Source organism: Equus przewalskii, chromosome 21 (genome assembly GCF_037783145.1).
Source record: "Equus przewalskii isolate Varuska chromosome 21, EquPr2, whole genome shotgun sequence".
In the NCBI taxonomy this organism is placed as follows: Eukaryota; Metazoa; Chordata; class Mammalia; order Perissodactyla; family Equidae; genus Equus; species Equus przewalskii.
This window is the reverse complement of record NC_091851.1, coordinates 345,585-370,178: the sequence shown is the minus strand read 5'-3', so window position 1 is coordinate 370,178 and position 24,594 is coordinate 345,585. Positions and strand designations below refer to the sequence as shown.

At 41.3% G+C, this 24,594-nt stretch overlaps 1 protein-coding gene across 8 annotated transcripts; it reads right to left on the bottom strand.

Annotated features, from left to right (window-relative positions):
* Positions 1-190: 190 nt before the first annotated feature.
* On the bottom strand, positions 191-24,536 carry GINS1 (GINS complex subunit 1). 8 transcript variants are annotated; one of them, XM_008509641.2, is made up of 9 exons: positions 24,298-24,536; positions 23,313-23,382; positions 22,348-22,488; positions 12,692-12,756; positions 10,038-10,136; positions 9,360-9,450; positions 7,918-8,034; positions 4,242-4,316; positions 191-1,636 (listed from the first exon to the last, which is right to left on the bottom strand). In XM_008509641.2, exons 3-9 carry the CDS (start codon positions 22,396-22,398, stop codon positions 1,568-1,570), a joined length of 567 nt encoding a protein of 188 aa, XP_008507863.1. In that variant the 5' UTR covers positions 22,399-22,488; positions 23,313-23,382; positions 24,298-24,536; the 3' UTR covers positions 191-1,567. The 8 variants fall into 8 exon arrangements, with proteins under 8 accessions (XP_008507863.1, XP_070445047.1, XP_070445050.1 ...); XM_070588946.1 differs by lacking the exon at positions 23,313-23,382 and adding an exon at positions 21,050-21,751 and having other exon boundaries at positions 24,298-24,526; XM_070588949.1 differs by lacking the exon at positions 23,313-23,382 and having other exon boundaries at positions 24,298-24,529.
* Positions 24,537-24,594: the final 58 nt, after the last annotated feature.

The following is a 24,594-nucleotide window of genomic DNA, read 5'->3' as shown; positions in this document are numbered from 1 at the left end:
GGTATTTAGTAGGTGAGGAGAACTTGCTTTCATTTTCAACATTGTATTTTTTTTAACTGTGCATTTATTACCTTCATAATAAGAAAACATGATATATGTGTAAAATTCTAGCCACAATTCTAAATACAGAGCCAGTCAATATAAATCAATAAAACCTCCAAAATTTCAAATTCAACTGGTATACATTCACTTCAAATAAGGAATATACTTTATTATTTTATATGGGTAACTAAACAAAAAATACATCGTCTAATCAAAGTTGGGGAATGATGCTGTGGGCTGGCCACACGGCCATGTCCTCTTGGCTGTTGATCCTGCCACCTGGCTCCGGGACCTGGGCTTGTTGTGTGTGTGGTTCCACATGCTCTAGGAGTTGAATACGAGGGAAGGAAGTGACTACAGACCGGCAGTTAGACGTCAACATCACCCATCTCATTCACTCGGGAAATTTTCCTTATTGTGTATCACCAAAGATTTAGATGAAAACCTGATCTGGCCTGAAAACTATGGGGAGAAATTATTTTTAATAATGTAAATAATCTGCAAAGGGAAGCCTACTGACCTAAGTAGGTCTATTATGAAAACATACAGATCCACATGGTAGGAAAAGGTTTCTATAACTTGATTTCTTGAATATAATTTCAGCCAGAAACAGTCTCCTATATAAAAATGAAACTGCACATGCAGTGTGTGCCAGGTACCAGGCTTATCTGGACTTTTACATTTGAATGCCTCTTTCCGATCACTGGACTGCACAGGGAGGTGACTGGTGGGGAAAGGCCACTGAGTACCAGGCAACACCACTCTGTGCCTCTCCAGCTCCTACACCATTCACAGTTCATTGGACAAAGAAACTGCCCTCCACTTGGCCGACCAACTCTTCAAGTGACTTTTCAGTCAAGGTAAGTCTGGGGGAAGACTGCACAAAGTTCCTTTTCTAGCCCCAATTTCTATTTTTCTTTCCAAAGTGGTGATACTGGTGCTCACCTACAAGCTTGTAGGCAGGCACAAGCCAGACAAGCCACCACTGTTGGAAATGGGCAAAACCCATTGTGTCCTTCCTTTCTTCCCAAATAGCCAGATGACAAATTAGTACATCTTTAAACATTAAATATACTGAAAATTTTTATGGACTGTCATCTCTACCTGTGCATGTGATTTGGAAACATGTATTCTAGAAATTCAGACCCCTGGCTTGCACGATGCACAGCAGCAGAAACAACACAAGGTGCACAGGACCCACCTGCTCCCTATACAGCCACGTGAAACTCTCTCATTGTTTAAAAGAGATACAAATGTAATAAATGTTCACTTTCATTTAAAAAAAACCACACATTGTAGTAACTGTAGGAGTGTCATCATTATAGATACAGCCTATTACAATGACGAGGAGGAATCCTGTACAACAGAAAAATATACCACATTCCTTAGCCAAGTATTCCTGACTATCTTAAAGGATGCAACTTTTAAAACCAAAGAGGGGTGGGGATGAAGGAGGGTGTAGAAGCTTCCGTGGCTGGGTTCCACCATGCACCACAGGGAAGCCTGGCAGTACCCCAGGGTGAGGTCAGGACAGGACGTGCTCCAGAATGCCTTGTCTAATCAGCTGCTCACATTTCCACCTGGGTAAAAAGTGCTACAGGGAAAAGAGTAGGGGGAGAGGAAGAGAAATGAGTGAAAAGAATTTTAAATTACATTTTGCACCATTAAAAAGCAGCAACTGATTATATCTATTTCAAACTCCAACAGCTAAGTAGTTAAAAGCTAAGTTATAGTTGCTGTTTTAATCAACTGAAATTGATGCCACTTAGAGCTGTACTGAATTCCTTATTTTTATAAACAAATTCATAGTTTATGTTAAATTTAACTAAAGCCTTCTGAATTCTAGTCGGCATTTTCCTTAGTGTTTCCATTTTTTAATTTGTGCACAGAAAATCCAGATGGGTGAGATTCTGGGGCACTGTATTACAAGTGGTGCAACAGCTCATTAAGGGGACAAACCAAAGGAGTCTTCTCCATTACCTCTCTTCCAGGATTTGAGTCTGAACATTTATTCTTTTAATAACAACAGTGGCCACTTTTCTCCTGTATTTCTCAAGGATGAAGTCTTTGTAAGCTATGACATGGGTGCTCTTCCCAGGCTATGTGAAGATGCTGGGACCCAGCTACCATCTGCCATCCCTGCCTTCCTGGGGGGACACTGCTCTTGTTCTGAGGCTGAAAGGAGTCTCCTCGTCTGAGTCCCTCTCAGAACACAGGGGCTTAAAGCAGAAGTGCACATTTACTAAACCCTGGAGTGCAGAGGTGCAGGAAGCAAGGCAGGGCGACTTTGCAAGCTCACAGGTGACCAAAGACATCTCAGACGATTCAGACATACTGGGGTGAAAACTACAAACAGTGGTTAGGAAGGACAGAGCAAATAACCTTAGAAAATGACTCAGCAGGAGGGATCATCCAAACTCCTCAGGGAAGCAAGATGTAACGTCAGGGGCACTGGACATCTGAGGGTCCCTCCTCACAAACTCCAAGGCCTCATGCAAGACCTAATTCCTTCAAACCAGTCACGAGGACACACAGGCCAAGGACTGTTCTCTAACTTGTTAACAGAATGTTTAAAATGCCTAAGAATGCACAATGTAAACAAGGAAAACACTGTATAGAGTTGTTCGTCTAACAGCCATCACAGCATCTACTAACAAGAGGAGCCTCTGATTTCTGGACAAACAGAGCGTGCTTGCCGTCTTGACAAGTATGCAAGAACGGATGGGACGAAAACACCGCCCTGTGAACGTCTCACAGGATCTGGATGATCGGCACCATAGATTCCATAGAAAACTGGTTTTAGATGTCATCAGACATTCTGAAGCCCCTTAATATCAGCTATAGATTATGTTTTTAAAATTGTTTCCCATTTTTATGATTGAGGGTGTGGCAATACTGAGACAAGGTTAAAAGCATCTCAGGAGGAAGGCTTTTGCATGGTCCATACAGAAAATGACAACTGTCTAGCAGGGGAGAAGATGGAGGAGGGGCTCGGCCGGCTTCCGCCTGCCCCAGCCCCACCAGGCACTCCAGGCTGGAGAATCACTGTCTCGGCACCCCTGGTGGGAAGGTCAGCCGTAAAGTTGAGAGAGAAAGTCAGCCACAGGACAGTGTTTGAGGTGAAGTGACGTTTTCTCGTGTCTTACTTTATGAGGGTAGTTTTGCTCTTGTGAACCAGAGCCTCACGCTGTGCTCCAGAAATACAGATCTTTCTGAGCGCATTAGTTCATCACCTGCTTTCTATTCATCGGTAGCCTACTGCAAAGAGGACGCTGGGAGGGAAAGTTCTGCCTTAACAACCAAAGATTTTAATGTACCTTGAAAATCTGTCTTTAAAATATTCAACCTTTGTTTTAGGAAACTATTTAAAGCTCCAAGGTTCTAGTAAAATGAGAGATCGACTTAGCCTTTCTGAGGGAAACAAGCCCAAAAACCACAAGACCTGAAGTATGCTTTTGCTCCAGGACATAAACAAAATCAACCTCAAGGATTTAGGGTCATTGGACTCTAACTGGTTGATGATAAGATGGGAGGCAAAGAAAGCAGGGGAGTGGTTTTCATTAGGTCAGTTTTCCTCTTCTGCTAACGTGACCACAGAAAACTGAGGTAGGATAAAAATAAATTTAGCTAATGTGAATTCACCTAATGTGAACTTGAAGATTTCTAAGGAAACAATAAATATATTGAGATTCTTTATAAGGAAAACTTTAGTTTCAGTCACAGCTTCACAATTTTAATCTTTCTTTGTTAAATTGTTATGTTTATATATGAAATACTGAGAAAATTTTGATCCATATCATTATTTGTTTGCTAAAGAACTAGGATTTAAAAGGTGAAGTACAAGCTGAAAACAAGTGCTTAGCACTTTTTAATAAATTATAATTCGAAGAAAGGAGCTAAATCCAACAATTTAATAGCCCATTTAACTAGAATAAGGCCCATTGTGATAATTTCCCAGGAAAATGCTTAGTGTTAAATACAAGCAATACCCTAGGTAAATTAACAAAACTATTCTTACTATATGCAACATTTGCTTCAAGTCCTTATATTTAGAAAAAGAACAAAACAGGGTGTCATACTGAAATAATGCCTATGATACAAATGACCATCACAAGGTGATATTTATTTTTCTCCCGATTCCAACATTTCCATCATTCAGGACTCTTACAGGATTTAAGGTATCTTAAGACAAGAAATACCTGGCTATTTTTTTTTAATAGGACTGAAGTACCATCATCAACTTCAAATTCTCCATAGTCTTTTAGACACCGTACCTGAAACGAAAAACTGATGTTTCATCTAAACTATTTTTTAATATGTAGTGCCCATAAAGTAAATGGAGGTTATCTAAATACCCATACAGCAGAAGTACTGGGCATTCTATCTGTTTGTTTCTTCTCTGTAGCTAGGCCTAGTACTCCTTCCTGGGGTACTCTAGTGGGTCCAGCTGTCCTGTTTTGATGAGGAGGAAGACGAATGTCAAAATTTCCAAATGTCTGTGTATGTCAACACTGACAGCAAGGAAACCCAGCAGGGTGCTATGGGGAGACAAGATCACTGGATTCCTTCCCCTCTGCAAATTCTGAAAAACCGAGAGTTGAAATACATATCTACAAAAAAAGAGAATGTTTTAGATCTCCTCCAACCTTCCTCTTAAAGATCCCTCCCATAAAATATCAATATCTGAGAAGAGGACATAGGTTAAGTCTGCAAAATTTCGGTTTTAAAGACATTATTCCAGAGGGCTGGCCCCGTGGCTGAGTGGTTAATTTTGCGCGCTCCACTTCGGCAGCCCAGGGTTTCGCTGGTTTGAATCTGGGGTGCGGACATGGCACTGCTCATCAAGCCACGCTGAGGCGGCGTCCCACATGCCACAACTAGAAGGACCCACAACTAAAATTACAGAACTATGTACCGGGGGGGCTTTGGGGAGAAAAAGGAAAAATAAAATGTTTAAAAAAAAAAAGCCCAGAGATTATTCCAATCTCCTTCGCTATTCAGACTGTTTCCCAGGAATACTTAGAAGTACACCATGAAAGACTCATGTTGTAAGAAACAGGAGAGATTCTTAGTCGGAACCGGGAGGTGTAAGGCAGCTTTTTGATAACTACTTCTGCAACTGCAGAGAAGGACTGTTCAAATGTGTCTTTAGAGAGGCCACAGACCTGGCTGCAGCTCGACGTGCTGCCACAGGAAAGCAGGAGGACATTTTTCATCTCCTGTGAGAACTCAGGACTCGAGTTGATTCTCCTGAGCGCTAGCTGCGGTATTAGTAAAGCCAGCTCCAGCAGTGAGTTCTAGTCTTCTACTTTTCCTATATAATTTCATAATGTCCTGTGATCCCTCCGGAATCTTATCATACTCCCAAAGGTATTTTAACTTCGTTCGAGAAATACTCTTTTAGAAAAATCCCCCCCACCACCTTTTTGCTTCTTTAAATAGACTTTTACTATGGCAAATCTCAAACATATTCAAAAGTAAAAAGACTAATATGATGAAACCTCATGTCCCACCAACTGGCTTCAACAATTATCAACATGTGGTCAATCTTGTTGCCTCATCCACTTCAGGATTATTTTGAGGCAAACCCTAGATATCATTTCATTTCTTCTATAAGTATTTTAGTATGTACTTCTACCAAATAAGGTTCTTTTTTAAAAACATAATCTCAAACCATTATTGCATCTTATTAATAATTTTTAATATGAAATATCCACTTAGTGTCCAAATTTCCCCATCTGGCTCCTGAATTTTTTTAAAGTTGCCATGTTCAAGTCAGAGTCCAACAAGAGCTACATATTACACGCTTCTGATACATCTCCCACTATCTTTTAATCTAGAGGGTTCTCTCCCTTTTCCCCCTTCCTGTTGGCAATGTATTTGTTAAAGAAACTGGGCAGCTTGTTTGGTAGTTTCCCACAAACTGGATTTTGTTGTGGATTCCTGTGGGGTCATTTAACATGTTCCTCTGTCCTTGAATTTCCTATAAACTGGAAGTTAGGTCTAGGGGCTGGATCAGATCAGGTTTGATTTCCTGGCAAATGGTGTGACATACATCCTGTTAGAAGGCTTTCCGAAGCGCAAAATGTCTGGTTGTCCCTTTTTGGATGTTAAGACTGATCAATGGGTCCAGGTGTCATACCTGCCTTTCCATATCCATCCATTATTAAGGTGTCCGTTAACTTTTCACCTAATGGTTTCAGTAGCTATTTGCCTGCATGCATTAGGGCTACAAAACAGCATTAATCTAGTTCTTTGATTCCTGCTGCTTTTATTAGCTGGAATTCTTCTATAAGAAACGAATTTCCGGGGCTGGCCTGGTGGCACAGCGGTTAAGTGCGCACATTCTGCTTCGGCAGCCCGAGGTTTGCCGGTTTGGATCCCAGGTGCGGACACAACGCTGCTTAGCAAGCCATGCTGTGGTAGGTGTCCCACATATAAAGTAGAGGAAGATGGGCACGGATGTTAGCTCAGGGCCAGTCTTTCTCAGCAAAAAGAGGATTGGCAGCAGATGTTAGCTCAGGGCTAATCTTCCTCAAAAAAAACAAAAGAAATTTCCCTTGTAAACAAATTGGCTACCCTGAGACAGTTTGTACAGCAAAGGCAGATGGATATTTGATTCCATTCTTTTATTTACCACTTTTCAAAATGAGCTACATCCCTTGTATTCTCCAAGCGGACCCAAAGATGTTTTATTTTTTTAATTGTTGTTTGGTCTTTGTTGTCGTTACGCATTCGTGCTTCTAATGTAACGGATGTGATTCAGTTCACTGCAGTTAATAATCTTGATGCTCAAACTGTCCCTTCCTTGGCCAGTGAGCACTCCTTCAAATGGGCTCTCCAGCCCTTTTCGCACTCCTCATGTGGTCCTCGACACTTTCTTTGCTTTTTAGGAAGACAAGGTGTTCCCTGCTCAGATTGTACACTTTTTATCTAGGCCTTTGCAGCAGACAGAGCTAAGAAATACTTTTTTAGAAAAAGAGACGATTTAACATGAGTCCATGCTGATATTTCAACTCGAGTTTGGGAATATAGGATTTTCTTTTTTTTTTTTAAAGATTTTATCCTTTTCCTTTTTCTCCCCAAAGCCCCCCAGTACATAGTGGTATATTCTTAGTTGTGGGTCCTTCTAGTTGTGGCATGTGGGACACCGCCCCAGCATGGCTCGATGAGCGGTGCCCTGTCCACGCCCAGGATTCGAACCGACAAAACCCTGGGCGGCCTGCAGTGGAGTGCGTGAACTTAACCACTTGGCCACAGGGCCGGCCCCGTGGAATACAGGATTTTCACTTAACTTTTTCATTTTAATATTTGAATCCTTTTCTCTTATTTTGAGTATTTTGGTTCCTAGTGCCATTACTTTTTTGCTCTATCCGTCAATATATAAATTGTTACAAAATAACAGTAAACAATATTACTAATATAATCACTAAAAACAGGTTACACTTTCTTTGTAATTCTTTTCATGCTTAGAACACACCCACTAGAGATGTACAATAAAGTGATGTGTTTTAAAGTAATTTAAAATATTTCCTGTTTGACTAATCCACCAACTTGAAACACAGGTTCGTTTGTTTCTTTGTGCTTTCAAACTTTGTGGGTTGCTTTTCCACTTTGATTTAATTTTGTTTTAATAATATGTAAAATACCTACATGGTTTCAAAGTTAAAACTGTTAAAAGAGGTATATTAAAAGGATTTAGCTGTTTTATCCTATTCCCGCCATTCCCCCAGAGGTAACATTTTTGGTTTGGGTTTATGTTTCCTTTCTTTTTTAATATAAGCTGATATATATTCATATACCCTCCTCTTCTTAGACCAAAGTCAGCACAACCTACGTGCTAAAGAAAAATCCATTTTACAAAAGTATACTCACTTCTATATATAGGCTTTTTGGAGGTTTCATATCCTGTGTAATGTCCAAACCTTCATCTCCTCCCAGTGACCTCATATAAGTAGCAAGGGATTTTTTATAATGATTGAACCACTCCATCTGCAAACATAAAGATGGTCATTTGACAAAGTTATAAGAAAACAAACTTGAAGAAATTGTACACTTAGCCTTTCAGAAGCAGCACACATCCCCATCCCCATACTGCGACCATTAATTCATTTAAGCGACAAATATTATTGACTGCTTGCTGTGAACCAGGCACTGATCTGGGTACTCAGGATGGATCATTTAACAAAGTGAACAAAAATCTCTGTTCTTGTAGAACTTACATCCCAGCGTACTTAATCACAGACCTAAGGAACATTCCACCACAAAGAGAATCATGAAAAATACACCATTTCAGAATTATAATCTCTTAAAACTCTGCATTGACAGTTTTCCTGAAAACTGTAAAACATTGTTGAGAAAAACACTCAAATGTCCATCAACTGAGGAATGGATGAGATATGTACATCTGTACAATGGAATATTATTCAGCCATAAATCAGAATGAAGTTCTGACACATGTTACCACATGGATGAGCCTTGAAAACATGCTAAGTGAAAGACACAAAAGGCCACACGTTGCATGACTTACTTACATGAAAAAGCCACAATAGGCAAATCTATGGAGGAAATAGAATAGTGATTTCCAGGAGCTGAGAGGAGGGGAGAGAATATGAAGTAAATGATAACGTTTACAAGGTTTTTGGGGGGAGTGATGAAAATGTTCTGGAATAAGATGGTGATAATGAATGCACAACTGTGAATATACTGAAAATACTATAGACACACACACACACACTCTGACACTTTATGGAAAACCTCCAAATAATAATGCCAGTTTTGCTTTTGTTTTTTTTTTTAAATATTGGCACCTGAGCTAACAACTGTTGCCAATCTTTTTTTTTTTCCTCCCCCAATTCCCCCAGTACATAGTTGTATATATATATTTTAGTTGTGGGTCCTCCTAGTTGTGGCATGTGGGAAGCCACCTCAACGTGGTCTGATGAGTGATGCCATGTCTGAGCCCAAGATCCAAACCGGTGAAACCCTGGGCCACCGAAGGCGGAGCGTGTAAACTTAACCACTCGGCCATGGGCCGGCCCCAATAATGCCAGTTTTTTAATCCTACTAATGGATCACTAATAAATAACATAAGGGATCCTTTATTTTGTTAAGCAATAACACAGTTTTCCATATAGCCTTGCATTTAGAATTACTCCTACCATCCTCATCACAGTATATAATAAATAAATACACACCAAGAACTGCTGAAAACCAGATGTTAAAAACAAAAAGAGAAATACCATAAATAGTATTACAGAACGATGCCAGAACCTCAGCATTTTCCAAATTCATAAAGTTGAACAGTGCTAACTTACTTCTTCAGCAGACATGTGAAATCGTAAAGCATTTGGCAAGACACTGCCATATTCCCACCTGAGTGCTCTAATTCGAAGCAATCGGTCATACCTAGGACATTAAGAAGGTATTAGATGGCATAACAAAAGGGACATCAGAAGTTGTTTTGATCAGGAGAGACTCAAGACTACAGCAACCTCAGTGTAATATGTGGACTTTCTTTGGCTCCCGAGGCAAATGAACAAACTGTAAGAAGATCTTTGGGACAATGGGGAAACATAAATGTGAACTGACTAGATGCTGGGAAGGCTTGTTCACTTTTCTAGGTATGAGAATGGTACAACGTCATGGGAGAAAAGGTCCAAAAGGCACTTTTCTTAGAGATGCATACTGAAGTGTTCAGCAGGAAAATGTCTGCCATGAACAAATAAAACAAGATGAAGTAAACATGGCAAAATGTTAAAAACTGTTAAACCTATATAACCAAGGGGGTTTGTTATCTTATTCTCCTAGTTTTACAAATGCTGAAATTTTTCATAATAAGAAAATTTTAAATGGAAAAAAGAGAGTTTAGAATGCTTATCAAGAAAAAACAAATCTAAGAAATCCTGTTATCCATTTGAAATGGCTAATTAGGAAAGCACACAAAAACCCCTCCATCGTTCCCTGCCACTCCAAGCAAAAACTGAGAAGCTTACAGGTATGCTACAGTGCAGCGTCGATTTCTTAACAAAGAACAGTGTCGAAATTTGATGGTTGGTATCAAATCACCTCGCCCACCTGACTTCGCTTCATTCCTGGTGAGAACATTTAAAGAGGAAAAGAACAAATATGTATATTTTACTATAAGTAAAATTTTCAAAGCCAACTAACAACTGACTTCCATGCTTGTGTTAACCTATTTATGGTTAGCAGTTAACCTAAGCAAATAGTACCTGCCTCCACAACAGAGCTTTTACTACTATGTTAAAGATAAAAAAGCCAAAAGCTAAATAATTTGCCTAAGATCATACCACCAGCATTTCATTTAACCATTTGGTACTTTGCATTTTTGCACACTGATTATTCTCCATTATTTCCAAAAGACAAACACTGTGTTTACTCACTTTCTAGAATCCCTGTACCATGCTGGGACAAGAGACAAACCTGACATCAGAGTTCATAAGATTATGGTCTTATATCGTGTTTCTATTCCAAATCCTTGTTATAGTAAAATGAGTTAAAATGGTCCTTCAATCATCCAACAAACATTTCTTGATCTTCGACTATGTGCATGTACTACACTCAGTGTTCTTCACAAAAAGAGGGAGAAAATTTTGGTTTTACCCTATAAAATCTACATCTTCTTAGATATTAGACAAGTATGACATTTAAAAACCAGATATACAATTGTTCAACGGGTACAGAGTTTCAGTATTATGAGAGGAAGAGATACAAGGATGGATGGTGGTGATGACTGCCCAGCACTATGAATGCATTTACTACACTCAACTATAGAATGAAAAATGGTTAAGATGGCAAATTTTATGTTGTATATATTTTACCACAATAAAAATAAAATTGGGAAAAACAAAACATAACCAGATTTACAGAATGAATAAAAATCTACTTCGGAGTTTTAAAAGGAACGAGATGAGTACGAGGATATCTTCATGCAGTGCCTGCTACAGGCCCTGAAAAAGAGGCAAAATATAGATTAAGTTATTGTCAAATTATTTTGACAAATAATTTTTAACCAGACACTGGTAATGGTGATTGTCTCCCCAAAAAAGAAACTAGGAGGATGGGGCACAGAATTTTGGATCATGAATTTGCAGATGGTTCAAATACAGGGAAGACACGAAAATCATTCCGACTGGATCCAGTCCTATTAAGCCACCTCTGAAATATGTCTTTAACCTGTTCACTTTTTACCTAGTCCAGGTCACCTCTCCCATCACCTAGATAACAGGATGCCTCCCTCTCCTCTCAGTCCCTCCATCCACAGTCCACACAGGATCCAAGGTAATCTTTTAAATCACAAATGTGCCACCACCTGCCCCATATGCTTAAAAATGTCACCTGGCATCACCCTTTGCCTGCTTATTAAGCTTCAGCCCCACTGGCCTTCAAGTGTCAGTTTCCTGAGCATCTCACCCTCTTTCATGACTCAGGGCCTTTGCATATGCTGTTCCCTCTACCTAGAATGCTCTCTGCCCACAACTACTGCCTGGCTAAAGTCTATTTCTCCTTTAGGCCTCAGCTGAAATGTCTCTTCCTTGGAGAGAATGTCCCTGTTTCCTGAATCTAATTATACCTTCACTTCACTCTTCTCTCTCCTAGCACTCTGTTGCTTTCCTTCATAGCTTGTATCCCAGTTTGGTAGATGTGTATTTCACATCTGTCTTCCACACTGGACTGTGACAGCCATCGGGGCAGAAATCTTGACTATGTGGCTTACAATTGGAATACCAGAGCTTCTTAGTGGCACCCAGTCGTTTAGTACATGTTTGTTAAGTGAATGAATGAATCGCCTGAGAACTTGAGTTCAGAACTTCATGTTTACTGCAGACCTGTTGGGGTTCAGTTCCTCATTCTATTTATAAAGATTTTTCTGTGTCTATTCTTAAGCACAACTTAAGAGTGGGAAAATGCTCCTGTGGTTCTGTGTGCTCCACAAATCTTACCAGCATGCTAGTGATTTCTATGTCCAAGTAACTGATAAACAGTGTACCTAACAAGGCCAAAGACAAACCTCATGTCACAGACAGACTTCTCTCTAGGTGGAGATTTGAATACCTCACCTTTCAGCCAGCAGTTGGTACTCTTTGGTGTCTTACTCTTCACAGACCCTGGGAACCTAGAAAATCTGTCCTACAGCCCAAATTCTCCATCGCACCAACTACCATGGTTAGCTTTAAATCTTCCATAAATCTAGAGCCCCCTCACCCACCAAGCCATAGCCTTTGTGAACTTTACTCCACCTATCAGGAACAATGCTGCTCCTGCTAAGTTTACAAACTGCCCATTCTCCCTTTAACACATTAAGGCATCTATCAATGAAAACAAGCAGTGGAAACTATATATTTCACCTTGTTAGGGTTTCTACTTGCTCGTGTCTTTTAGGTCTACCCTAATTTATTTCAAGTCATGTCAGTCAAACAACAAATATTTATTGAGCATCCACCATATGCCAAGCACTATTTGAATTTCCAAAGATACAGCAGTGACCAACACAAATCCCTCTTGTCCTGTGATAATCTGTACAGTGAGAGTATGATTAGGCTCACAGAGACAGAAAATCACATCTAAAAACTGAGGTAAGATTATCTGATTTCAGTATCTTAATTCTTTCATCAATCTTAAAACTTACACATCAGACTGGTTTTGTTCATATAAGGCTTTCATCTCCTCCAGAACTTGCCGGAGTCCATCCTCCTAGAACATATGAAGTAATATTGATACACATTCATTAATTCTTCCAGCAAGTCTGTGGCAATATTCTATCATACTATGCTTTTCTTTGATTTACACATCTTATCAAAAAGCAAAAACACCTACTAGAATGGCTACAATAATAAGCATTGGCGAGGATGGGGAGAAACTGGAACCCTCATACATTGCAAGTAGGAATGTAAAACAGTGCAGTCTGTGGAAAATAGTCTGATGGTTCATCAAAAAGTTAAACATAAAAGTACCGTATTATCCAGCAATTCTACTCCTAGGTATACACTCAAGAGAACTGAAAACATATATTCATACAAAAACTTGTATACAAATGTTCAGAGCAGTATCATTCCTAACAGCCAAAAATGGGACACAGCAAAAGCAGTACTAAGAGGAAAGTTTATAGCAATACAGGCCTACCTCAAGACCAAGAAAAATCTCAAACAATCTAATATTACACCTAAAGGAACTAGAAAAAGAAGAATAAATGAAGCCAAAAGTCAACAGAAGGAAGGAAATGATAAAAATCAGAGGGGAAATAAATGAAATAGAGACTAAAAAGACAACAGAAAAGATCAATGAAACTAAGACCTGGTTCTTTGAAAGGATAAACAAAATTGAGAAACCCTTAGGAAGACTGACTAAGAAAAAGAGAAGCCTCAAATAAATGAAATAAATAACAAAAGAGGAGAAATTAGAACAGGTATTACAGAAATACAAAGGATGAGAATACTATGAAAACCTATATACCAAAAAATTAGATAGCCTAGAAGAAACGGATAAATTCTTAGAATCAAACAACCTCCCAAAACTGAATCAAGAAATAGAGAATCTGAATAGACCCATCACTAGTAAGGTGACTGAAAAAATAATTTAAAAACCTCCCCAAAAATAAAAGTCCAGGACCGGATGGTTTCTCTGGAGAATTCTACCAAACATTCAAAGAGGATTTAATACCTGTCCTTCTCAAACTATTCCAAAAAATTAAAGAGAAGGGAACACTTTCTAACTCATTTTATGAGGCCAACATAACCCTGACACCAACCCAGACAAGGACAACACAGAAAAAGAAAGTGATAGGCCATTATCACTGATGAACATAGATGTAAAAATCTTCAACAAAATATTAGCAAACCAAGAAAACAATACATTAAAAAAATTATACACTACCACCAAGTGGGATTTATTCCAGGGATGCAAGAATGGTTCAGTATCTGCCAATCAGTGTGATACACCACATTACAGAATGAAGGATAAAAATCACGATCATCTCAATAGATGCAGAGAATGCATTTGACAACATACAGCATATATTTATGATAAAAACTCTGAATAAAAGGGGTATAAAAGGGAAGTACAACATAATAAAGGCCATATATGACAAACCCACAGCCAACATCATACTCAATGGTGAAAAACTGAAAGCCATCCCTCTGAGAACAGGAACAAGACAAGGGTGCCCACTCTCGCCACTCTTATTCAACATAGTTTTGAAAGTCCCAGCCAGAGCAATTAGGCAGGAAAAAGAAAGAAAAGGGATCCAAATTGGAAAGGAAGGGGTAAAAATGTCATTATTTGTGGATGACATAGTTTTATATAGAGAAAGCCATAAAGAATCCACCAAAAAATTATTAGAGACAATAAACAAATACAGTAAAGTTGCAGGGTACAAAATCAACATACAAAAATCAGTAGCAATGCTATACACTAACAATGAACTGGCAGAGAGAAAAATCAAGGAAACAACCCCATTTACATTTGCAACAAAAAGAATAAAACATCTAGGAATAAATTTAACGAAGGAAGCGAAAGACCTGTACATCAAAAACTGTAAGACATTGTTGAAAGAAATCAAAGACGACACAAAGAAATGGAAAGATTCTGTGCTCATGGATTGCAGGAATTAACATAGTTAAAATGTCCATACTTCCTAAAGCAATCTACAGATTCAATGTGATCCCTATCAAAATCCCAACAACATTTTCCACAGAAACAGAACAAAGAATCCTAAAATTTACATGGAACAACAAAAGACCCCAAAGAGCCAAAGAAATCCTGAGGAAAAAGAACAAAGCTGGAAGTCTTACACTCCCTGACCTCAAATTATACTACAAAGCTACAGTAATCAAAACAGCATGGTATCAGCAGAAAAACAGACAAGTGATTGAGGGAACAGCGCTGAGAGCCTAAAAATAAAAATAAATGCACACATCAATGGACAGCTAATCTTTGACAGAGGAGCAAGAACAATGGAGAAAGGAAAGTCTCTTCAATAAATGGTGTTGGAAAACCAGCCACATGCAAAAGAATGAAAGTAGACACTATCTTACACCATGCACAAAAATTAACTCAAAATGGATTAAAGACTTGAATGTAAGACCAGAAACCATAAAACTCTGAGAAGAAAACATAGGCAGTATGCTCTTTGACATCAGTCTTAGCAGCATCTTTTTGGATATGTCTCCTCAGGCAAGGGAAACAGCAAAAATAAACAAATGGGACTACATCAGACTAAAACGCTTGTGCACAGCAAAGGAAACCATCAACAAAACAATATGACAACCTACTGTTTGGGAGAAGATATTTGAAAATCATATACCTGACAAGGGGTTAATTTCCAAAATATATAAAGAACTCATACAACTCAAGAACAAAAAAGCAAACAATCCAATTAAAAAATGGGCAGAGGATCCGAACAGACATTTTTCCAAAGAAGATACACAGATGGACAACAGGCACATGAAAAGATGTTCAACACAACTAATTATTAGATAAATGCAAATCAAAACCACAAGGAGATAGCATCGCATGCCCATTAGAATGGCTATTATTAAAAAGAGAAGAAATAACAAGTGTTGGAGAGGATGTGGAGAAAAGGGAACCCTTGTACACTGAGTGGGAATGTAAACTGGTACAGCCACTGTGGAATACAGTATAGAGATTCCCCCCAAAATTAACAATAAAACTACCATGTGACCCAGCTATTCCACATCTGGGTATTTACCTGAAGAACTTGATCAACAATTCAAAGAGACTTATGCACCCCTATGTTCACTGCAGCATTATTCAGAATAGCCAAGACATGGAAACAACCTAAGTGCCCACTGACGGATGAATGGATAAAGAAGATATGGTATATATACACAATGGAATATTACACAGCCATTAAAAAAGGATGAAACCTTGCTATTTGGGACCAGAGAGATGGACCTTAAGGATATTATGCTAAGTGAAATAAGTCAGATGGAGAAAGACAAATACTGTATGATTTCACTCATATGTGGAAAATAGGGGAAAAAGAAAAACACAACCACCACCAAACACATAGATACAGAGAACAGATTGGTGGTCACCAGAGGGGAAGGGGTTGAGGGGTTGGCATAAGGGGTACAAGGGCACATATATATGGTGACTGACAATAATGTACAACTAAAGTTTCAGAATGTTATAACCTATTATGACCTTAATAAATTTTTTTTTAAAACTTGTATACAAATGTTCAGAGCAGCATTATTCATAATAAACAAAAAGTGGGAACAACCCAAATGTCATCAACTGATGAATCAATAAACCAAATATGGTCTATCCATTCAATGGAATATTATTTGGCCATAAAAAGGAATGAAGCTGGGGCTGGCCTGGCGGCGCACGTTCCACTTCTTGGTAGCCCTGGGTTTGCTAGTTCGGATCCTGGGTGCAGACATGGCACCACTTGGCATGCCATGCTGTGGCAGGCATCCCCCGTATAAAGTAGAGGAAGATGGGCATGGATGTTAGCTCAGGGCCAGTCTTCCTCAGCAAAAAGAGGAGGATTGGCAGTAGTTAGCTCAGGGCTAATCTTCCTCAAAAAAACCCCAAAAAAACAAAAGGAATGAAGCAGTGATACATGCATCAACATGAATGAACCTTGAAAACATGCTAAGTGAAATAAGCCAGACACAAAAGGACAAATGTATGATTCCACTTATCTGAAATATCTAGAAGAGGCAAGTTCATAGAGACAGAAAGTAGATTAGAGGTTACCAGGGGCTGGGGGATGAGGGGAATGGGGAGTTACAGCTTAATGGTTACAGAGTTTCTGTTTGGGGTAATGAAAAAGTTTTGGAAATAGTGGTGATGGTTACACAACAATGTGAATGTAATTAATGCCACTGAAGTGTACAGATAAAAATGGTTAAAATGGCAAATTTTACTACAATAAAAAATAGAAAAACAATAAAAAGGAATGAATTACTAACAACATACACAATATACATAATCAACATATTGATTAAGGATCATCTCAAATACACTGTACTGAGCAAACGAAGTCAGACATATAGGAATACATACTCCATGATTCCATCTGGCCCTTGACAGAAAATTTGCAACTCCTGACATACTGAATCCAGAAATATGTAAAAAAGACAAATATAGGGGCTGGCCCCGTGGCCGAGTGGTTAAGTTCGAGTGCTCCACTGCAGGCGGCCCAGTGTTTCGTTGGTTCGAATCCTGGGCGTGGACATGGCACCGCTCATCAGACCACGCTGAGGCAGCGTCCCACATGCCACAACTAGAAGGACGCACAACGAAGAATATACAACTATGTACCGGGGGGCTTTGGGGAGAAAAAGGAAAAAAATAAAATCTTTAAAAAAAAAAGACAAATATAATCTGTAGTCATGGAAAATAAATCCTTGGTTGCCTAAGGCTACAGGTAGGAGGTAGCTTCAAAGGGGAAAAAGGAGCCCTTGGGGTGACAGAAATCTTGATTGGGGTGCTGGTTTTATATATATATATGGATGTATACATTTGTCAAAACTCAAAAGTCTGTTAAAGAGTGTATTTTGTTGTATATAAATTATCCCTCAATAAAACTGACAACAAAAAAATCAATAGTCCTACAGAAGCAATAAGCTATGACAAAAGTATGTGAATAATTTATTATTTATTGAAAACTGGTCTTAAAAGATTACTACAAAAAAAAAAAAAGGAACAGTTGTTTTGGTTTTACTACAAGAATAGAAAGGCCAAAGGAGTTTTTCTACTGTCCACCTTGGGGCAAAGTTTAAAAAAATTTGCCTCGGAAGGATAAAAACAGAATTCTGAAATTCATAAATGTTTCACAATAAGTTTGTCAACAATAAAAAGACAAGCAACTCATCTACTTTTCCTATTCTAGTTTTAGTGTCAAAATATAAGCATTAGCAAAAATGCTTTGGCATAACTGATAGAATTACAAAATCAATTACTTAACCCTGCTCAAAGAAAACAAAAGACGTAATTTCTGATGAAAAACGTAAGCATGATTTCCACCTTCACTTTCATCAGCGGGTTAAAAAGAGACCACGGAAAAGTCTGACATTAGAATTCAGTTAAATATTCCTTTTATCAACAAATATTATTTTAAGGAATAGTTGAAACTCTTGTACAATTAATAAATCTGCAGGTATACAAAAGACAAGTGTGAAATAATTTTGCAAAAATACACACAAACTTTCGGATTTAGATTTTTTTAAACCTATAGTAGGAATTGCATCCATTTTGTGCCCCTACCTCTGGCTCTGAGCCTCTGGGAGCCCAAGACAATTTTCCTAAAACTCACTTAAACTATTACCAGTTCTGCATGTAGAAAGTGGACAATCACTTCAGTTTGCTGAACACAGCACCTAGCCATGACGGATTCCGGAATGAACCAGGCAGAGTCCCCATTCTATACCCACTGACTATCATCCCCCTGGGAGGAACGATTCTTGAGAGCCTGTGCAGGTCATGGGCCTATTAGCCTTCAGATCAATCAGATCAGTTCTCAGTCTGCCCCTGCTCAGCTGTGTCACAGAGGGGCCACTCTGCAGGCCTGCTGAGTCAACTACTGGCAGGTGTGTTTATCAGTGGACGGTGAATGCAACAAAAGGCGCCCTACCACACTAAGACCTAGAAGAAGGAGTACTTTACAACGTCTAAGTTCCACTCCTGGCTCCCCCAAAGTGGTAAACCAACACTTATCTTAAAATTGAGTGAAAAGGAGAGCTGGACTAAGAGTCTTAGGAGCCGGTTCCAAGGCCAGCACCTGTTGGACAAGTCTCTGCCTCTCTGGGCTTGTTTCCTCATATGCACCATGACCTCCAAAGTGCCCAGCTGTCTGGACCCCAGTGTGGAGCCATATTTACAGCCCACATACCTCTGCATTCCAGTATCTCTAGTGAACTTCCCACTGCTGTCTTCTGACTTTTTAAATGAGGTAACTGTCCTGAAGTTGAAAGAATAACAGACTGGAATCTAGGAAACCTGTATTCATGTTGAGGCTCCTCCTCCAATATGCTGTAAGTTCAGACAAGTATCTTAACTTGATCCATAATTTCTGCTGACTCAAGTTTCCTCATCTGTAAAATGACCTAATCATCAGACTAGGTGCCCTTTAATGTTCAAAACAAAACTCACCTTCCCCCAAACACTCTTCCTCCTGAACTCCAATGTTGTTTACTCAGCTCCCTGAGAGAGAAGCCCCCTCATTCACGAACCACCCCATCTCCACTCCTGTTCTAATAGTTACAAGTCCTGTTTGTCTCAAGCCTCTAAAGCCAGGCACCGATTTCGGGGCCCACAGACCAGACACAGTTTGAACCATACACATCTCTCACCTGGTCTATCTCCCTGCCTCCATTCTTTCTTCTCTCCAATCCATTCCCCATATTCCTGCTTTGTCCTCAAAACACAAAAAATTACCCTTTCACTCCCGTCTAAAATCCTCCACCAGCTTCCGAACGCCTTATGAATGAATACCAAACTAAAGGCCTAGAACCCACCTCTGTAGGCCGTGCGCACACCCTATCTTTCAGTCACCCTCTCCTATGTGATTCCGTGTCTCTGCAGTTGGCTGGGATGCCTCGCTCCCTTCTCAGAGCGGTGACCTCATCATTCTAGGCATGGCTCACTTGCCCCCTCCTGTACTCACACTGGCCTTTCTCCTTTGTGCTCCTTGTCTACACCTCTTTGGTATCACCTATCACATTACACCCTATACCTGTTTTGGTGCCCCGCTCCCAGCAGAAGTGCCCTGGCATCCACACACGCCGCCCTATGATGGGGGAAGTAGTGGAGTACAGAATTCAGAGTGCAGGCTCTGGGGCCAGCCTGCCAGGGCTTAAATCCTAGCTTTACTTCTTACTGGCTATGTCACCATGGGCAAGATGCTTAATCTCCCCAAGCCTCCAACAGATAGCTGGAAAAAACAGAAAATAACCGTTTAGACTTCAAAGGGTTATCAGGAGGAAAAGAGATAATATCGGTTACATATGATAATTAGTCTTTGGGTGGTGAACATGATGTACTCTACACAGAAATCGCAACATGGTGTACACTTGAAATTTATATAAAGTTATAAACCAATGTTACCTCAATAAAAAAAAAGATAATGTAGGTCAAGTGCTCAGCACCTTGACTGGAGGACCAGTAATAGGGAAATAAGAATAATCACAAGAGAAATAGCAGCAGCAGCAGCGGCAGAAAGAAAATTAATAGCAAACACTGACTTAGCGGTTCCTGGGTGTGAGGCATTGCACAGGAAACGTGACATATACCAACCCATCAGCCCTCTCCACACTAGGCATTGGGTACTGTTACCATCGGCCTCATTTCTGCAGAGAGAGCAGAGCACGGAAAGCCCGAGCAACTCTCCCAAATCACACGACAGAGCCAGAATCCCGGCCTGGCTCCAGAGGCCTGGCTTCCCATCACCACACTGTTCTGCCTGAGCGCGCAACAAATGCCAGATCATAGGCTGCCTAGTCAGTGTCTGCTCCCACACAGGAAGAGCGACAAAGCCACACATGGGAGGGCACCAGAGACACGCGCACGGGGAAAGGCACAGTATCGCTGGGTGACACAAACGCGACGGCCTTCTTTTTCCTCCTATTCTTTGTTTTGCCACCTTCCAAAATTTTTGTCCCCGACTTTGCAGCTTACACCGTGAGAAAGTAAACCCCCCAGGGGAGGCACAAGGAAGAACGGCAAGGAAGCCGCCCGCCCCGGGCACCCCTTCGGCCCCGCCCCCAGCCCCCCTCGACCCCGCCCCTGGACTGCCCCCAGCACCGCCCCTCGGCCCCGCCCCCAGCACCGCCCTCGCCCCCCGCCCCCGGACCGCCCCCAGCACCGTCCTCGACCCCGCCCCCGGACCGCCCCCAGCACGCCTTCGACCCCCGCCCCCGGACCGCCCCCAGCGCCCCTCCCCTCGGCCCCGCCCCGCTCGCCTCGGCCCCACCCCTCAGCACGCCCACCTCTGTCTACCCTGACCCCCCCCCCTTACATTGAAGGCCGGCAGCTGCCCTTCGGGCGCACGGTGCAGCTCGCGGACCAGCTCCATGGCCTTTTCGCAGAACATGGCGGACACGCCCCGGTCCCGCGGCCTTTTCAGCCGCCCGGTCTCACGCCAAACGGTCGCCGGGCTCTCGGCCGCCGCTCTTTGCTCCTGTCTTTCCCACTCCCACAGCTCCTGATCGTCGCCTCCCCTCCGTGCTTTGGCGCCAAGCTGCCCAGCCAATAGGAGTGCGCTACTGGGCCTCGCGGTGTACGGCGGCGGCAGAGGGACACTTCACTCTACGGCGCAGCGGCTTCAAGACGCGCGGAGTCGCGTGTGGTGGTCCTCCGCCGGGGAAGCACCCCGCACGTGGTGAGAGCCGCAGACTTTTTTCGAGTTCCCAGGCGGCTAACCAGGCCCCTCCTCGCGCAGCATGAGACGGGAGAAATGCACGCCCCCGCAACTTCCTTTTTCCATTTGATTCATGGCGTTTCCTTTAGGTTCAAATGGGCGCGCACTTTGAGGTTGAGAAGGCAGGCCCAGAAACTTGGTTTACGTTCCCGTTAGGACGCAGCGTTTCGCAGTGTGGGTTTGACAGCTAGTAACAGGAAACGAAGTTTTATCGGGTAGCTCCAGTGTGGCAGGGATTCGGACATGTATTTCATTTAAGTCTCATAATTAATCCCAACGTGGTCATTAAGACTCTTGGTGCTGATTAGGAAACAGAAGTCAGATACCTTGCCCAAGGTCTCACAGCTCGTAAAGAGGCAGACCCTGTATTCAAGCTTCCAACTCCACAGTACCACGTTTGATTTTAAAGCAGTCATTTAAAAACGTTTGTAAAATAGCTCTAGTCACAAGAACTACTGAGGGGGAAAATGCTCTAGATTAACACGAACTCACATAGACATATACTTGTCTAAGTGATTATGGAGATTTTCATAACTATATAGAATCAAAGGTGGGAATTACTGCTGTAGAAACGATTCATTTTATTTGGCTATTTTTTAAAAAGCTTACTTGGATTCATTCTAGCTAACCCTAGAAACTATGTTCCTCTCTTGCAAATATACAGTAATGTGTGATCTGAGAAATGAGCATGGGAACGGCGTACAAAGCCTCACTCCCCCTTACGTTGAGTGACATTTCCTTTTCAGCTCAACATTAAGGGATAATTTAGCGAAGTGTTTTCACTGAATACACTATTCTCTAGTGGACTGTGCTACAGAATTGTAACCTAAAACCTTTTTAATTTTGCCATAAACCTTTTTAATTTCAGACCCCAGGCCTGAGACTCACTTCCTTACCTGTCCAATGGGGACAACAGTACCCACTTCTGAGGGGTTGTGATGATTCATTATTCCTTCAGCAAATATTTCTGAAGTGCCTATTATGTCCTGGGGATTGTTCCAGACACTGAAGATGAAGCAGTGAACACAGTGCTTGCTCTCAAAGTCCACGTGCCAGTTTGGGAAAACAGAAATAGATAGATACAGATCAGATAAACTGATGGTAACTATTACTGGTGAAAAGTGCTAAGGAGAATAAGCCAAGAAGGTTCAAGAGGGTGCTGGTGAGGCCCGAGGGTTTTGAATTCGGGTTCAGAGAAGGCACAGACCTGAAGTGGGGAAGGAGTAAGCCACGTGGATGTGTGGCCGTAGAGTGGGCAGAGAATTCCAAGCAGCAAGAATGCAAGCCCAAGGAGGGGTGTGGGTAGACGTGTGCAAGCATGGGAGGCAGTGACACTGGAGGAGGTGAGTGTGGGAGAGGGCGGTGGCTGAGACCAGGGCGAGGGCTGGAGGCCATGTAAGGAAGGCCCGTAGGCCCTCAATAAGCTTTTGGTTTTATTTTCAGTGAGATGGGGAGCCATTAAAGTGTTTTGAACAAACAAGTGACAGGATTGGACCTAGGTTTTTAAAAATACCTTTGTGGCAGCTGAGTTAAGTAGACAGAAGTGAGGCAAAGGTGAAGGCAGGAGACCACTTAGGCTGTTAAAATAATCCAAGTGAGAGAGGACGGCAGCTTGGCCCAGGGTGTGGATAGTAGAGGTGATAAGTGGTTGGATCCTAGATAGATTTTCAAATGAGAGCTGACAAAGCTTGGTGATAGACGCTGAGGCATAAGAAGGGAGGAATCAAAGATGACCCCAGGCTTTTGGCCTGAGGAACTGCAAGGATAGAGTTTCCACTCCTGAAGTGGGGAAGGTTATGGATGGAGCTGGGGGTGGGAGAAGAGCTGCGAGCTCAGGTTTGAACATAATATATTTAGGTACCTGTAGGATATGAGAGTAGATGAGTAGACCATTGGATGGAGGAGCCGGTGGTTCAAGGAAGAGGTGTGGGCTAGAGATACAAATGTGAGCGTCACCAGTGTGGGGTGGTATTTAAACCCTGGATAATACCACTCAGAAAGTGAGTGTGGACCAAGAGTTGAGGACTATCGGCAGGGCCTAGAGCCAGCAAGAAAGACTCAGTACCCTTTACATTTCTGTCTTCTCTCTAGCGCTCCTTTCCATGCTTTTTTGTTTCTCTATTAAAGAGGATTTTGTGAGTGATAGGGTCAAAATTTTTTTACACTTTAGTTTCTGGATTCCCAATCTCTGGTATATGCTACTACAACACTTTATAAAGAATTCACCATTTTAAATTCCAAAAGTCTATTTGGAGATATCCAAACAAATATGAACGCTGGTTGCAATATGTGCTATACAGTCAATAAAGTTCTTCTGCAATTTCGAAGTATCACTATAAGTTAATACAAGGAGCTATTTAATTTCTAAAGGCATTTCTAATTGATCTTATTAGTTGCCAGTAATTTTCAACTGACACAAATGTTGAAATAACAAAAGTTACTTTGTAATAAGTAAGCAAATCTCTTGGTGGTAGATTGTTTGTGAATAATAATGCCATATTAAAGAAAGCCAAAGCTATAAAACGAAATTTGTGAAACTGTTCTTTTCTGTTTGTAGGATGGTTTGAATTCGTTCTTAACTTGGGTTTCACAAGTGGCAATTTATCTTTGAAATGGATTTTCCCCCCTTCTGCGAGTTCTGATTGCTTTATAAAAGTCTAAAATCTCATACAGGTTTTTTAAAAGTAAATTGTTTAAGCAGCTTAGTTTTCATATGTTCGGCCCAAAAGCTAAAAATTAAGCATCTATACATTTGTGTTTCAAACAAAAGTACCTGAGACCATATTTTTTTAAGTAAAGTCCTTGTGGGAAAATAGTTATAAATCACTAGATTTGTGACTTGTTACCTTTTTCCTTTTGTCTTATAAACCTTTGTAAGAGCATTTCCAGGGGTTTATCCAGATTGGGTTTCCAGTGTTGCGTGGGCGTCGGAAAGCCCGGGTGGAAGCGGAGGGAGGCAGCTTCCCGCGGGGCCCCGGCTCGCTGGGCTCCCCCTTCCGGCCCGCGACCTGCCGGCTGGGGCCCCCGATCTGCGCACCGGCGGAGCGTCCGCTCCCGACGCTGGGCACCCGGGCCGAGGCGCCCCGCCCCGACCGGGACGCCCGGGCGGCTTCGTCCGCCCTTCTCCAAGATGGCTGCGTCCG

Bases quoted from the DNA above. Each gene is read 5' to 3' on its own strand.
- GINS1 (XM_070588946.1), bottom strand. From the start codon at position 21,124: ATGTTCTGCGAAAAGGCCATGGAGCTGGTCCGCGAGCTGCACCGTGCG. The intron at 10,137-12,691 runs GTAAGTTTTAAG...TGTTCTCACCAG, and splicing joins GAACAAAACCAGTCTGATGT to GAATGAAGCGAAGTCAGGTG. The intron at 4,317-7,917 runs GTGAGTATACTT...TTTTCGTTTCAG, and splicing joins CAAAAAGCCTATATATAGAA to GTACGGTGTCTAAAAGACTA.